General features: G+C 61.8%; 1 protein-coding gene across 9 annotated transcripts in view; it reads left to right on the top strand.

The window, feature by feature from the left end:
• The window catches only part of Osbpl5 (oxysterol binding protein like 5), a 56,330-nt gene that overhangs the window by 26,910 nt on the left and 14,191 nt on the right, over positions 1 to 15,229 (top strand). For 6 of the 9 annotated variants that reach the window (XM_046444906.2, XM_046444897.2, XM_046444899.2 and 3 more), the window contains 10 exons: positions 1,277 to 1,433; positions 3,043 to 3,156; positions 3,466 to 3,548; positions 8,201 to 8,281; positions 8,519 to 8,620; positions 10,076 to 10,279; positions 11,157 to 11,241; positions 12,227 to 12,355; positions 13,217 to 13,391; positions 13,665 to 13,863. In XM_046444906.2, coding sequence (XP_046300862.1) covers positions 1,277 to 1,433; positions 3,043 to 3,156; positions 3,466 to 3,548; positions 8,201 to 8,281; positions 8,519 to 8,620; positions 10,076 to 10,279; positions 11,157 to 11,241; positions 12,227 to 12,355; positions 13,217 to 13,391; positions 13,665 to 13,863 — 1,329 coding nt within the window. The remainder of the gene's footprint in view (positions 1 to 1,276; positions 1,434 to 3,042; positions 3,157 to 3,465; positions 3,549 to 8,200; positions 8,282 to 8,518; positions 8,621 to 10,075; positions 10,280 to 11,156; positions 11,242 to 12,226; positions 12,356 to 13,216; positions 13,392 to 13,664; positions 13,864 to 15,229) is intronic. The other 3 variants (XM_046444904.2, XM_046444905.2, XM_046444907.2) reach the window with 3 other exon arrangements.

Raw genomic sequence — 15,229 nt, 5'->3', positions numbered from 1 at the left:
GATGGGGTTAGGAAGGTGCTGCCTCAGAGCCCCTCACTCTGACCCCTGGGTAGGGGCCACCTGGGCTGCTGTGAGTCCAGCAGGCTGTGACAGAAATCCTGGCACCAGTGATATGCTGGGCCACCCTGCCTACCCCTGAAGCCCCACCTGATCCCCAAGTCTAGCAGGAAGGGCTTTGTGCATCTGGGGTCAGGCCCGTGGGAGAAAGCAGAGCCTGTGGCCAGCCAGAGAGAATGCAGTCCTGTTCCCATGCAGTTGGGCAGGGAGGGAAAGGGTCAGCTGGGGTTCCTGGGGAGTGAACAGACGCAGGAGCAGGAGCCTGAGTGTCCGCCCTGCCAACGCCGCCCCTGGCGGAACTGCAGGACGACACTCCACTTGCAGAGCTGAGGTTTCCTCATCTGTAAACTGCGCTGAGACTTGTGGGTTTGGTGCCGTCAATGGTACGTGCCTGGGAAGGGATGACCTTGGCCAGTTGTTCTCTCTACTCAGGTGCAGGGCTGTGAGGGCACAGGAAGGACACTGCCTTTTCTTGCCCACAGCTGGCCTTGGTCCAGAGGAGACGAGACCTGAGCCCCTCCTGAACCAACCCAGCGCAGACTCGCTGGAGGGCAGGGGAGGCCCAGGCAGAGGCCCCTGGTGTCCTGACCCCACAAATGCTCCTGCTGTTGGGACCCAGGGATTGTTTCAGCCATGCTGTAGGCAGGAATGTGGCCCCCTGGGCTGCTGTGAGTCCATGAGGCCACCTCTGAGCACACTGGGCCTCGTCTCCCTGTTCAAGTGCTTTGCAGGCGGCGGCAGCGCCCCGGCCTGGCCTTCCTCGTCCTCTCTGTGGAGAGACCAGCTCTTGGCCTGGGTGACGGGTGGCCATCTCTCTGCCATAGAGTACCATCACCAAAGGGCCAGTCTGGTGGCCCAGCATGTGTCCATGGCCCACCTGGGTTCACTTGGCTGTGGTCAGAGTCCTGCAGACCAGGGGCTTGGGAGTTCTCAAAGACGTCTGTCCATGTGGGACGAGCAGTGGCCCTGGAAGAGCCAGCCTTGGACAAAGCCATCTGCCCGAGTGGCCTTCCCTGCTGCCCACCCCTGCCCACCTTCGAGCCCTCCTCATCCTCCTCAGGGCGGCCCCCTGGGGTTCCCGAGTGTGAGGGGTCACCCCCTCACTTGGCTCCACCCCGGCAGGAGGAGAGGTGTCTGGCACCAGGCCGTCCAGCCCTGGCGCTGCCCCTGGTATCAGCACGAGTCACAGCTGCGTGTCCTCCCCCCCCCTTCCTTCCAGAAGCCCCCCAGCACCCACGCCATGAAGGAGGAGGCCTTTCTCCGGCGCCGCTTCTCACTGTGTCCGCCGGCCTCCACCCCGCACAAGACCGACCCCCGGAAGCTCACGCGGACCCTGCTCCTGGGCGGTGAGAATGAGCTCAGCCCAGTCAGCCCAGGTAGGTGCCAGCTGTGGGCGCATGTGGCAGAGGCCCCACGCCCTCGCAGCTGTCGAGGGCAGCAGCCCGCTCTGCTCACACCCCAGGGGGGACAAAGGGTTTGTAGCGCATAAGCTGGCCGGCCAGGTGGCTCCCTGGTGTGACCTCTGGGGGCAGGCAAAGCCCTTTGGGTCTGAAGACAGAGAGGGCCCCCAGAGGCCTTCTGGGGCCAGGGAGGTGCACTCGTCCCAAACATCGGCTTCGGGGACAGGCAGCCTGGGTCCTCCCTGCTGTCCTGGCTGGCTGACCCCAGGCCAGCTACTGGGTCTCTCGAGCTCAGTTTACTCATCTGTACAATGGGGACAACATTGGTGCCCATGCCCAGCGGCCAGGGCCCTGTGCGCTGGCCAGGGGACAATTCAGTTCTGCTGTGCTGCTGTGCAGCTTGAGGGTGAAGCCCTGCGCACCAGGGAGCGGGCACCCTGCTGCTGCCTTCCCCACAGCCCAGCCCCACCTGCTCCTCCACTCGGCCCCACCCAGTGGGGTCTCAGCTGAGTCCTGCTGCCCCATTGTGACTGCTGAGCCCAGAGAGCCCAGCCCTTCCCTCTGGAGCCCCGGGGGCCAGAAGCTGACTGTGCCTGCCCTGGAAGGACTCTCCAGATGGACCCCACCTCCACCTTCTGTGGCTGGGCAGGGAGGAGGTGTGGAGCCTTGGGGCTGGGGACTGCCTCGTCCCCTCTCAGCTGACAGATGGGGACGGGGAGGCCAAGGCCCAGAGCAGGGGGGCCTTGAGGAAGCCCCGGGGAGGCCAGGGAGCTGGATGCCAGCACTGACCGCAGCCATGTCCACTGGCCTGCACGGGGAGGGAGGCTCCGGCTGGCCGTCAGTCTCTGGGGACTTGGTCCTCAGAGTCACTGCCCAGGCAGGGCAGGGCCCAGGCTGGGGGGGACCCAGGAACAGAGGGGCAACAGGTCCCAGGGGCAAGGCAGGGCAAGGCAGTGACGTGGACAGGCTGGGAGCAGGAGCCAGGGCCAGCCTTGGCCTGCTGGGGGCACTCCCCTCTTGGGTGCTCCAAGAGCCCCTGCGTCCTCCCAGCCCAGGACACAGCACACACTGCAGGTGGCCCAAGGCAGCAGTCCGGAGCATCTGCTGAGGGGACCCTGAAAGCGGAGAGGACCCCTGCTGACCCCGCTTCAGTCGGGGCATGGGTGCTGTGTGGGCGGAAGCCCCAGGAGTGCCATCCTCAGGGACAGGGACATTGTACGACCTTGAGTGGGCACTGCACCAGGACGTTGGGGCAGAACCACTTCCCTGGGTCATTGTTTTCTGGAGAGAAAGGCTCCCAGTCCCACCCTGCCCTTCCCAGGACCCCGGGGAAGGGGTCTGCAGAGTCCTGGGCTTCCCTGGTTCGGGGGTGTCTGCCTCTCCCCTCCACTCCCCTCCTCGCTGCCTTTGGCAGGAGGAGCCGCACCCCAGCCCCAAGGCCCACGGCTTCGGGCCTCCTCTGCAGCCACCCCGCCTTCCTCCTGCCCGTAATCAAGGTCTCAGAAAGAGTGTCACAGCAGGGAGCCAGGGCTGGGCCACCTCCCCAGGGCCAACCCAGACCCAAGGGCCTCCTCCTCCCCCTCAGCCCAGCTGCACAGGGACCCAGGACGCTGTCCCACCACCTCCCTCAGTTCCAGCACTGGGGCCAGTGGCATCCTTCAGAGGGACACATGGCCAGCACCCTGGACCCAGCCTTCCTGTGAGCCTGGATACCGTGCTGTTCCCCTGAGGACTGAGGGCCACAGAGACCCGAAGTCACCACCACACCAGGCCCAGGGCCCCGGGTTCCGCCAGCCCCTCCCCGCTTCCTCCCTGTGGTCACAGAGGCCAGATCAGAACCCCTGGTCCTCCCGGGGCGGACACCTGCTGGATTCCCTGCACCCCTGGAGCAGAGTCCTGCAGCCACGCTACCTCAGCTGGCTCCCTGCCCCTCCCAGCCGGCCGGGGTCCCCCTGCACCCCTGGGAGCCTGGCCCCCGTTCCCCTCCTCACCCTCTGCTCCTTTGCAGGGAAGGACATGGAGCCTAATGGCCTGTCACTGCCAAGAGATGAAGAGCCCCCCACCTTGGGCTCTACCGCCAAGGTGCCACCGGTAAGAGCCCAGCAGTGGGAGGACCCAGGGTAGGGCGCCTGCTCAGGGACAGCAGGGTGCTGGCTGAGCCTGCCAACCCCTGTCCAGGCCAGGGAATGGGACGCAAATCCCAGGCTGCACAGCTCTTGGTCACGCCTCCTTCTTGTTCACGCCACCTTCTTGGTCACGCCACCTTCTTGTTCATGCCTCCTTCTTGGTCATGCCACCTTCTTGGCATAACACACGCTGCCTGAGAAGGGATGTGAGCTGCCGGGGTTCCAGAAAATGCCCGTGAGAGGTGGCCGAGCCCCTCTGTGCCGCGTGTGAGGTGCATGCAGGGCCCCAGCCTGGCCCTTCTCTCTGCGGGCATGAGTACCAGAGGCGTCCACGCATGCTCCCTGCAAGCTCTAGCTGGCAGGACCTCTGTCCAGGGGCAGAGGGGACTGGTGCCAGCACACCCCTCCTTCTCCCAAAGGGCTCAAGGAGCTCCGGCGGTTCTTGGTCCTGACGATGGGTTGGGCCATGGAGTCAGAGACCGTCCTTCACCTGTGCTGGCCTCAGGGACTGGTGTGACCTTCAGTGAGGGCCTGGCTCCTCTGGGAGCCCCTTCTCGCCTGTCACACTGCGGTTAATGATGTCCCGGTGGGCCCCTGTGTCAGCCTGGGAACAGCAGGCCAACCTGCACTCTCCCTGAGCCCACGCCCGCCCGCCCCTGACACGTGGCCGTGCGCTCACTGGTGTTTCTTGGCTATTCAAAACTTTGATCAGTGGCAAAGGAGACATGGCGTAAGATTTCCCCTCACAACCAAGTCTCGGTGCACAGTCCAGGGGCGCAGGCACACTCCCCTGCCGTGCAGTTGTCACCACTCCACCGCTAGAACTTGCTCATCTCCCCAAACTGGGACTCTGCCCATTCGACGCTGAGTCCCACCCGCAGCCCCTGCCCTCTCCTCCTCCCTGACGTGGATGGGACGGTCCTTGGGCCTCGTGGAAGTGGGCCCTGCGGTGCGGCCTCTGTGGCTGGTGCTTCCCTCATGCTGCAGGCTGCCCAGGTGGTGCAGCTGTCCGGATGCCCTTCCTTTTCAAGTGCCCTGTAGGATGGGCGCTCCGCCTGTCTGCCCTCAGGCGATGGGCACTGGGTTGCTTCCTCTTGTTAGCCGTAATGCGCGGAGCTGCTAGTGACGTACGTGGCCAGGTATTCTGTGAGTACCAGTCTCAATGCTTTGGAGTGCGAACTAAGAGTGGAATTGCTGGGTCACGAGGAACTCTGTAGCAGTATGAATTCTAAGAACCCCAGCCTTAACTTTCGAGGGACAGGTGCACTGCCCCCTCCAGCAGTATGCAGGGCCACCCTCCCACGCTCACCAGCCAACACTTCAGATTTTCTATTCTGTTTCCTTAAAACACACTTGATGGCATCCTGGTGAGGTGCCCAGTGGTGTCTCGTTGTGTCCGGGTTGCGTTCCCTGGGGCATCCTGATGCCCGGTGTCTCTGGGCTCATTGACCAGCTTGCGCATGCTCTTTGGAGGAAGGTCTCTGCTAGTCCTCCGCCTGTCTTTTGATGGGGTTGTTTGTCTTTTGGCTGTAGGGTCGAGAGCTTTTGATGCACTCTGACCCGAGGCCCCGCGCTGTGCATTGTTCTAAATTGTAATTTAAGTCGCTTTTGTAGGTTGCAAGGTTCCATCCGGACTATGAGGTTCCTGGTTCTGAGTAGCATTTCTCCTTTCTCAGGGCGCCCTGTTATTGCACCAGGCCTGACTGTCAGTGGCACACGGAGTGACCAAAGGGCCCTGGCCTGAGGTCAGGGTGCCCAGCACAGCCCACAATAAGGAGGAGTGGGCATCCCTCTCTGCAGAGCTCAGCAGGAGCTGCAGCACAGCCTGAGTCCCTTTGCCCGGCAGGGAGGTGGGGCAGCGCCACCCCTGCCCTCCCCCTTCCCATTGCCTAAACCGAGCACAACTGCCTTCAGCCCCGTGATAGAAAGCTGGGTGGCAGGGGAGTGTCAACAGGTCATAGATCATCGGTTCTAATTTAAACCAATCAGCATTCATTCCTTTATTTGGGGACTTGCTGAGCCCCCAGCTGCCAGTGCTGAGCCACTGTGAGATGCAACTGTCCCCGCGGTGGGCACTCTGGACAAAAACAACTGACCACAGAAATGGCCACGTGACGAAGCTGCCAACATCCTGGGCAGGTTTGGGGCACTATGTGTCACCAGGAGCTGATGCCAGCAGGTCACTTAGAGCTGAGGTCCTGTGTGCAGGTGACTCAGGGGCAACAGGGAAGGGCATCCCCAGGTGGGGAACAACATGTGCTAAGTCAGCCGAGGGCACCACGCCCAGACCTGGCTCAGAAGACTCCTCGGAGCAGAAACAGGCTCTCGTCCATCAGCCTGGGCCCTCCAGAGGCCTGTCACCTGGCCAAGGTCTGCATACATCCTTAACTCAAACGCTGCTTCCAGGGCAGAGCCCCCAGGAACCCCTCCTGCCTCCCTTTCTCCCATGATCTGGAATGTTCTCTTGGCTAAGTGGGTGCAGCCCTGGAGTAAGACTGCTGGGGTTCAATCCCAGCTGGGCCCTTCTCAACTGTGACCTTGGGCAGGTTTCTGAATCTCTCTGTGCCAGTCTCCTCCTCTGCAGAACACAGATAATAACAGCGGCCTGAGCTGCTGTATTTAACACTCATGGTCACAAAGCCGGGCACCCCACCCCTCTCCACCCCCTGCCCTGGCAGCCTCGTCCACGTGTGGGTGGCTGCCCCTCTCTCAAAGAGCCAAACAATCATAGTGTTCCTAAACCCAGTGCCTAAGGCAAGCCTGGCACAGTGCTGTCCAGGTGGCCATTGGACGATTCAAGTCCACCCCGTCCCTTACTGGCCCCCCAGGCTTGGGTGCTGCCTCACCTCCCCCTTCTTGGCTTCCTGTCCACCAAGTGGGATGAAATGGGTCCTGCCTCGTGGGTCGGTGGAGATTAGGTTTGGAGATTAGTTTGTTTTCCATGTTTTCAGTTACCCATGATCAACTATAATCTAAAAATACTAAATGGCAAATTCTAGAAATAAACAATTCATTTGTTTTAACTTTGCAGTCTTCTGAGTACAGTGACAAAATCTCCCACCATCCTGCTCCATCCTGCCTGGCATGTAAATCATTCTTTGGCCAGTGTATCCATGCTGTATATACTACCTGCCCGTCAGTCACTTAGTAGCTGTTATCTGACACAGAGAGGCCACATTCACATAACTTTCATTCCAGTATGTTATTATAAGGGTTCTGATTTATTTTTAGAGATTGTTAGTCTCTTACTGTGCCTGACTCCTAAGTTAAACATTATCATGGGTACAGATGTAGAGGGAAACACAGCACACGCAGTCTTTGGTACTATCCAGTTTCAGCATCTGCTGGGGACATTTGGACATACCCATCACAGACAAGGGAGACAATGGCACAGACAGAGCAGCGGACTGGGGCCTGGCATGTCTGAGTGGACAAAGCCTCCGCTCTGTACCCTGTGACCTGCTCCATCTCCCTGCTATTCTGAGCAGGCCAGGGCGAGGGCCCACCCTTCCTGCCTGAATGGAGACTCTCTCCACAGTGGACAATTCGCTTGCCCTAGAAGCTCCAGAGGGTGCTCCCTAGCACCCCCAGGCACCCAGCAGGGCAGCAGGTTCTCCTAGAAAGATGGACAGCGGGGCTCTCGGGCTTCCCTGCTTGGGGTCCTACTGCAGCACTCCACACTGCTGTCCAGGAGGCCGCCGCGGGCGTGGAGCTGCGTGACCTGGCTGTGGGCCAGGAAAACTGTGGACATGAAGTTTGAATTTCAGGGAACTTTCATGTCTCACAAAATAATATTCATTTGGTTTTTTTCTTAACCACTTGCAGTTGTGGAACCTGTTCTCGTGCAGGTGCACAGTGACAGGTGACAGGTAGGAGTCAGCCTTTCCCAAGCCTGCGTCCACCTTCCCTACCAGACCTCAGCTTCCCTATCTGCAGAGGGACTATGGCCCCTTCCAGCCCCAAGATCGGGATTGCTGCTCTCGGCCAGCAAGCCAGCTGTGGCCTGGGCTGGGCCCCGCCTGTGGCCATGGGCAAGACCTGGGCGTTGGCCCTCCACACAGCAGCTTCCAGAGAATGGGCATGGCCGCCCTGCACATGTCAGCCCTGACCAGAGGAAGGGCCATGGCAATGGCCGAGGAGCAGATGTCCTGTGCACCACGGGGACAGGAAAGGGGCTGCTCTTCCTGTGGATGGATGAGCCCGAGAGCTTGTCCCCCAGCTCACAGCTGCCACCACACTCCCCTCTGCAAACCCCACCCTTGGCGCCTGGCCATCTGGCTCAGGGGTCTCCTGGCTGCCCCTTCCCCAAAACCTGCCCCTGATGGCCCGGGTGTTTCTTCAGCCTCTGACTGGCCCCCATGTCCCCGCGTGTGCCCAGGTGGTGGATCCCATCTCCTCCTTGCCGTGAATTCAGCGCAGGTGCCCGGGAAGGGCTCACCAGGGTCAGCTTGTTCTACCTCCCACGGACCCCCAGAAGTGCTGGCGGGCCAGATGGAGGGTGCTGGGCCGTGGGGGCAGGAAGCACTTTTCTCCAACCTCTGTGTCCTGCCCCTGCCCACCCCAGCCCTCCACAGCTGCACCCCAAAGCCCCCCCACTCCCAAGTGTCTCTCTTTCAGGCAGAGAACAGACTGTGCAATGGGTCTGACAAGGAGTGTGTGTCCCCGACATCCAGGGCCTCCAGGAAAGAGACCCTCAAGGTGGGCCCGGGCCCTGGGAGGGGCGAGGCCTCTCAGCTGGCCCTTCAAAGGGAGGCCCCCGAGGCTGGGAGAGGCTCCCCGTCTGCTGAGGGGAGGAGCACCTGCACCCCACCACCCCATGCCCGACCTGCTCTCCTTTTTCTGCGTGGCCTTCTCCTGGCCCCAGACTGGACAGTGGGAAGAACTGGCCAGCAGGGGACCATCCCCCGTGACCGCCCACTGGTGCTCCCGGCTCAGGCGCAGAAGGAGACCTACCGAAAGGAGAAGAAGCGGGCGACGAAGCAGCTGTTCAGTGCCCTCACAGACCCCAGCGTGGTCATCATGGCCGACAGCCTCAAGGTGGGCGGCCCAGCGGGAGCTCGCGGGGGTGGTGGGAAGGCTGTGGCCACTCGGGAGACCGTCAGCATGTGTGGTGTCCTGGGGCTGCCACATCTGGTTTAAAGCAATAGAAATCTATTTCCTCACAGTTCTGAAAGAAAAAGTCCAAAATCAAGGTGCCCGCCAGGCCCTCCGGGTCCTGGGGGAGGGTCCTTCCTGCTCCTTCTAGCTCCAAGCGTCCTCGACTTGTGACCACATCAGCCTACTCCCTGCCTCCGTGTTCACAGGCCGACCCTCTGTGTCTGCCCCTCTTCCTGTGAGGACACCAGTCACTGGGCCAGGCCCCTACTCCAGCCTGCTCCATCCGCACTCTCTCCATGGCACCCGACAGAGGGGGGGCCCTGGTCTGCTGGCCGAGGCCTCAGAGTCCTGGGGAGGGACCATCACCCTGGCCTCCCAGGAGAGCGCCCGGGCTCAGACCTCCCCAGGGCACTCAGCCCTGAGCCTGCACTTCCCTCTCCACACAGTGAGGGTCAGAGACCCCATGCAGCCCCTGGGAGCAAGGGAGACAGGTGTGCCGCGCCCACCCACAGGCAGGATGGAAGCTAGGTATTGCCCCGACCAGCCGTTAATTCAGAAATCAGGGGCGACTGGGTGAAGAACAGACAGACACGCATAGAGGGAACAGCGGGGCCAGGTGGCGGCCAGGCTCTGACCGAGTCTGACTGACCCCGAGCCAGCTCATCAGAAGGTTGTGGGAAGGTTTCAGCCAAGCAGGCCCACTGAAGGACGCAGGACAGGCGGACATTAGGGTCATCTTGTTAGGCTCAGAATCCTCTGTTCCTGGGGGTTGGTGTCTGAACTCAAGGCCTCGACTGATCACTCTAAGGCTTTGTACAGAGTGTCCTTAGGCCGGCATCACCCTAGCAACTGAGCCATCGTGACCTGCACCCCTGCACAAGCAGTTCCCAGGGCTACCCGGCCACGAGAGTCAGACGTGATCCAAATCACCGCTCTCCAGGAGATGTGGTGCGAAGGCCGAGTTAGAAAGAGAAAAGAGAAGACAACTGGGTTACCAAGCTCAGAATTCCAAGTCACCAATCTGCTAGTTCCCCCAAGACCCTGGGACCTCCTTGTCCTTGAACTTGACCTCCATGAACCTCACCAGCGAATCTGTCCCGGGTTTCTCTAGATTTCTTTGAGTCTGCCATCACTTAAGTTCCCCTTTGAGAAACTGGAGGGGACCTGCCACACCCCAGGGCAACCTGAGCTCTGCTCTGAGTCCCAGGGCTCCGGCAGCTTCATGCCCAGCTTCAGCCGTGCTGCCCCAGCCCTGCCAGGGCACGTGGTGGGCACCCCCAGGAGTGGGGGCCAGCCCTGCGCTCAGAACACGCAGACAGCCCCCATGAAGCCACCGAGATGCCCAGGGGGGGCAGCCTCAGTGGGCAGAAGTGACCACAGAGCCCCTCCTTACAGATCCGAGGGACCCTGAAGAGCTGGACCAAGCTGTGGTGCGTGCTGAAGCCTGGGGTGCTGCTCATCTACAAGACGCCCAAGGTGGGCCAGTGGGTGGGCACCGTGCTGCTGCACTGCTGTGAGCTCATCGAGCGCCCCTCCAAGAAGGACGGCTTCTGCTTCAAGCTCTTCCACCCACTGGACCAGTCAGTGTGGGCCGTGAAGGTACTGCTGGGCGGGAGGGGACACCCTGGCCAGGGGAGAGTGGCACCATAGGGTCAGGAGGCGCCTCCCGGGGCCACAGTGGGACACCACGGCCAGCTACAGAGGCCTCCAGCAGATCTCATAACTTCTCTGAGCCGCATGCAGGGCTGGGGGACCAGATATGGCCATGGCCTTCCCCGCAGAACCCTTGGTGGCCTCGGGGAGTGGTAACAGAGCAGCGTGAAGACCCCTCCAGCCCAGACCTCAGCCTCGTAACGGGGCTGCCCAACCCAGGATCAGCAGGGCCAGGCTGCCTGGGGAAACCCAGAACGCCCAGTAGTGTTTGCATTTTGGAGGAACCAGTTTTTAGTGAAGACTCCTCAACTTGGGATGAGGTCACACCCAGATGACCCATCGTAAGTTGGAAACGCCGCAGGTTTACACTGTGCTTAACACAGCGGACTCCCAGTCACCATGGCTCAGCTCACCTGCCTGCGCTCAGAACACGCAGCAGCCTACCGTTGGGGGAGACACCCCAGCACCCAGCCTGCTGAGTGTCCCGTGGGTTAACTACCGTTCTGAGTGTGGGACACAGTGGCTATATGAGCATGCTTGCCCACTACCATAAAGTCAAAATATCGTACATTGAAACCGTCTTAATAAGAACATCCCACATGTTCCGTGGGCTGGACTTACCCTACAGAGCTCTTCAAAGCTCTTCATTATTTCTCTGAGATTCGGATTCAGCTGGGCATCCTGGTTTTGCAGGATTCTGACCCTAACTCAGGAAGCTCACAGCTGGAGAGCGAGGGCGAGAATCCCCGCCCATCCGTCTCTCTCGCTGCCTGCCAGGTCTTCCTGGCCAGATGCCTGACCCTGCAGGTCTCTGCCTCTCCAGGGCCCCAAAGGTGAGAGTGTGGGCTCCATCACACAGCCCCTCCCCAGCAGCTACCTGATCTTCAGGGCCGCCTCGGAGTCGGACGGTGAGTCCCCTCTGCCTGTCTCCTGGGTGCCTGCCCGAGGAGGGGCCCTTGTCGGGTGTAAGCCAGGTGTAGGTGAACACGGTTCAGGCCTCCACTATCCCCCAACAAGAGGCGAAGTCATGGGGCAGGCCCAGGCTTGGCACCAGACAGGCCTGGCTCACGTGGTACCTCTCCGAGCCTCAGTGTCCCCATGGGTACAGTGTGACTCATACTTGTCACCTCAATGTTATGAGACTCCAGGGACCTCATTAGAGCACATGGCAGTCACTAAGCTCCACACCCTGAGGGCAACATGGACCGTAGGTCCTACTGTCATCTTCCACGTCGCACAGGCAGCCCCCGGCAAGACAGCGCCTGAGCCCAGACAGGCGTGTGAGCTCCCGACTCCACACCGTCTCCTTCAGGTGCCCCGAACTAGTGATTATTTCCTGCAGTGACCACCCTCTGATGGGGGTGGCCACCCATCTTCGCCCTCAGGGCTGGCCCCTGCAGCCACAGCCTAGAAGCCATAGCCCTCTGGGTCCAGCCCCTCAGTCTTGACTGTGGGCAGTGTCCTCCACGCCAGTGCCACATCGCCCCCTGGTGGTCAGTGCCACATCTACGTTCCCCAGCTGTCCCAAGTCCCTTCAGTATGAGATCATTGTGGGATCCCACCTGGGCCCTGGGGTGGACAGGGTAGCCTGTGCCTCATGCACCTGCAGCTCTGATGGGGAGGTGGGCAGTGAGCCATCAGACAAGGAGACCAGGGAAGACGGTGCCAAGGCCCTGATTGGCAGAGGGGCCACAATGGGGAGGAGGAGTGTCCCCAGCCCCTGTGGGTGTTAGGGTGGCCTTCTGGAGGAGCCAGAGGAGGCCTTGTGTGGGCATCGCGTCTGGGGTATCGAGTCCCCGGTGGCAGCCCTGAAGGCGTGTTCAGGCCCCGCCCCGAGTCGGCGGCTGGGACCTCCCCCGCTCTTGTCCAATGCACCCCCTCCCCCCACCCCAGGCCTGCTCCATGATTGCTCACCAGGCTGGGGGGGCTCTGTTCCAACCCAGCCTGCAGTGAACCCCAGAAGCACCCCAGATGTCCCCTGGCAAGAAGAGCAGCTCCAGAGAACCAGGAGCCACCATCCTGGTGGGTCCCTCCCCTGAGTTTCCCAGACTGGCCCCAGGGATGCCCGGCCCGAGCAGGGTCCATGAGCATCAGTCAGGGAACGAGTCTCCAAGAGCAATGCCAGGTCCCTCCAGAGTGACCACTCCCCACCCCGCCTGGTCCCACGGGCCCCCGATTGTCACGGTGCTTGGAGCCGTCATTTATAGGCCACCCCAGATGCTCTTGTGAGCGGAAGGGCCGCTCTCAGTGTTCACACCAGGACACCGGGTGCCACCTGGGTGGACGCATGTCCCAGAGATGTTAACACTTGGGGATCTGAGCCACCCTCTGCCAGGAAGGCAGCAGACAATGAGCAAGAGCCCCTTCCCACCCTCTGCTGTGCACAGCTTCGTCCCTGTGGCCTGGGCAGTGGTCCTCCACAGCAAGGTCCTGCCCACCTCCACCCTCCTGCCCATGTTCCCACCAGCAGGAGCCCCAGGGCACCCGGACCTGCAGCTCCTGGCGGGGGCCCTCATCCCACTCCACCCGGGCACACCTGCAGATGGACCCTCTGGGCACAAGGCCAGCTCTGGGCCGTCACCTGGGTCCCTCCCATCCTGGCCTTAGCCCCTGCCTGCGACATGAGTGCACGGAAGGGCACGGCCGTTGAGGTTCTCCGAAGAGCTCCTTGAGGCCTACTCAGAAGGCCCAGGGCCACATGGACTCCTGGTGTCCGTCCCCTCCGTCCCCCACCACAGGCCCCAGACCGAGGTCCCTGTGGGAGGCAGGACAGAGGGATGGGAGGAAGGTGGTCTCCTGGTGGGGGTCGGGGGGCCACGGGAGGTTCCCAGAGGGGAGCAGGCTGGACCCCTTGGTGAGGGCAGCGGCCCACTGTGTCCCCAGGGCGCTGCTGGCTGGACGCCCTGGAGCTGGCCCTGCGTTGCTCCAGCCTGCTACGGCTGAGCGCCTGCAAGCAGGGCCACAACAGCGAGCCGGGGTCCTCGCCCGACGCGTCGCCATCCTCGCTGTCCGGACTGCCGGGCTCAGCCGCCGTCCACCCAGACCAGGACCTGTTCCCGTGAGCAGGGTGGGGCGGGCAGGGGTTGGCGGGGTCCCCTAGGAGGGGGCAGGGGAGGAAGCAGACCTCCCACGGCACATGGAGTCCACGGAGGGGGAGGCCCTGTCCCTGCTGGTCCCCAGAGGCTCAGCCCCTTCATTGTGGGATGGGGGCTCCGGGGTCCAGCGGGGAGCGGGGTGGAGGCCGTCGCAGGAGTGTGCATGAGGCCGCACGCGGAGGGGTGTGCAGGCTGGGGCTGGCCTGTGACCAGGCGCCACCCTGCACCCCATCCAGGCTGAGTGGCCCGTCCCTGGGGAGCCCCCTGGAGCAGGATGCCTTCTCGGACAAGTCAGAGAACGCCGAGGACTCGGGGGCAGAGACCCAGGACCCCAGCCGCAAGACCAACGGGAGTGGCAGCGACCAGTCTGAGAGCCCCGGGGAGCCCCACAGGGGGACCACCTACGTGGAGCAGGCCCCGGAGGGGCCTGGGGAGGTGAGAGCCGCCCTCCTCCCTGCGGCAGGGGGCAGTGCCAGGTGGGTGGGGGTGGAGAGACCCGCAGGGTCCAGGACGGGTCCGCCGTGCTCCTTCCCTGGGGGGACACTCCCTCTCCTGAGAGGCCCTCCCTCCCGGCCGGCCCTGCTGGTGTGTGGACCTAGGGACGCGGCAGAGTTTCCTGCCCCCAAGGAGCAGCCCGGGCTGGAAGGCACCGTGTGAGAGGACAGGGGCTCTGGAGGGACCCTCAACATCCGCTGGGTGATGAGCAGGATGAGGGCTCTGTGTGTACCTGGACGTGCCACTCCGGCCGCTTCCCTGCCCTGGGGAGACGGTCACGGGCCAGGTGGCCCTGGGCTGCCCCGCAGCCCAAGTTCATGGCAGCCGGAAACGGGCCACAAACCCACTGCTGTGGTTAGGACTGGGGTGTCCCCAAAGCCCAGGTGCTGAAGGCTTGGCCCCCAGCTTGGTGCTTTTTGGAGGTGGGAGAATTCCTATCAGGTGGGGCCCAGAGGGAGGACTTTAGGTCATTGCGGGGAGTGTCCCCAAAGGGGATGGTGGGATCCATCTCTTTCTCTTTCGCTTCCTGTGAGCAGCTGGATCAACCACGCACTTCTGCCATGGCGTACCCCCTCGTCACAGGTCCAAAAGCAGCAGGGCCAACAAGGGCAAAATCTCCCAAACTGTGAACCCAAATAAACCTTATTTCTTTACAAGTTGATTATCCTAGGTGTTTGTCATAGTAACAGGAAACTGACTAACTCACACAGCCACGGAGGACTCAGGAGAGTAAATGGGAACAAGGCTTATAATGGGGTAGAGAGTGCCTTGGAGGGTGGGTGGTCATGGGGTTTCTTTGAAGACCTGAATAACAAGAGGGAGAGTGGCATTCCAGGCACAGGGGCCATGAGTGCAGGAGCCCAAGCAGGAGCACTGTCAGCACCCACAGGAGTGCTCCTATGGAGGACAGAGCTGGACTGCTTGAATTGCCACAGCGAGATGCCGTGGGCATGGTGGTGTGCCTCAGTAAGTGGGAGCCCAGAGGAAGGACGCACAGGATCCAGGCCTGGAATGGGCAATGGGGGTGGGTTGAAGAAGCCAAGCTTTGCTGAGGACCGGGTGCTGTCAGGACGGGACCTCTACAGCCATTCCCGTCCAGGTGGAAAGAAAGTAGCAAGGCTGAGGCTGTGGTAGGTAGCGTAGCCCCTGGCGTAGCAGGCAAAGGGATCGGGGTCCTCGTTGCTGTTCAGGACAGTGTCTCTGATTGGCCCTTCCCTGTTGCTATAACAAAACACCTGAGGTTGGGTGCTTTAGAGAGAAAAGAACTTTATTTAGTTCATAGTTTGGAGACTGGCAATCTGGAATT

Source organism: Marmota monax, unplaced genomic scaffold, assembly GCF_021218885.2.
Source record: "Marmota monax isolate L192 unplaced genomic scaffold, Marmota_monax_Labrador192_F-V1.1 WCK01_AAM20220418_F8-fsc00038, whole genome shotgun sequence".
In the NCBI taxonomy this organism is placed as follows: domain Eukaryota; kingdom Metazoa; phylum Chordata; class Mammalia; order Rodentia; family Sciuridae; genus Marmota; species Marmota monax.
Note: the sequence above shows the minus strand (reverse complement) of the source record. Positions and strands in the feature narration are given on the sequence as shown.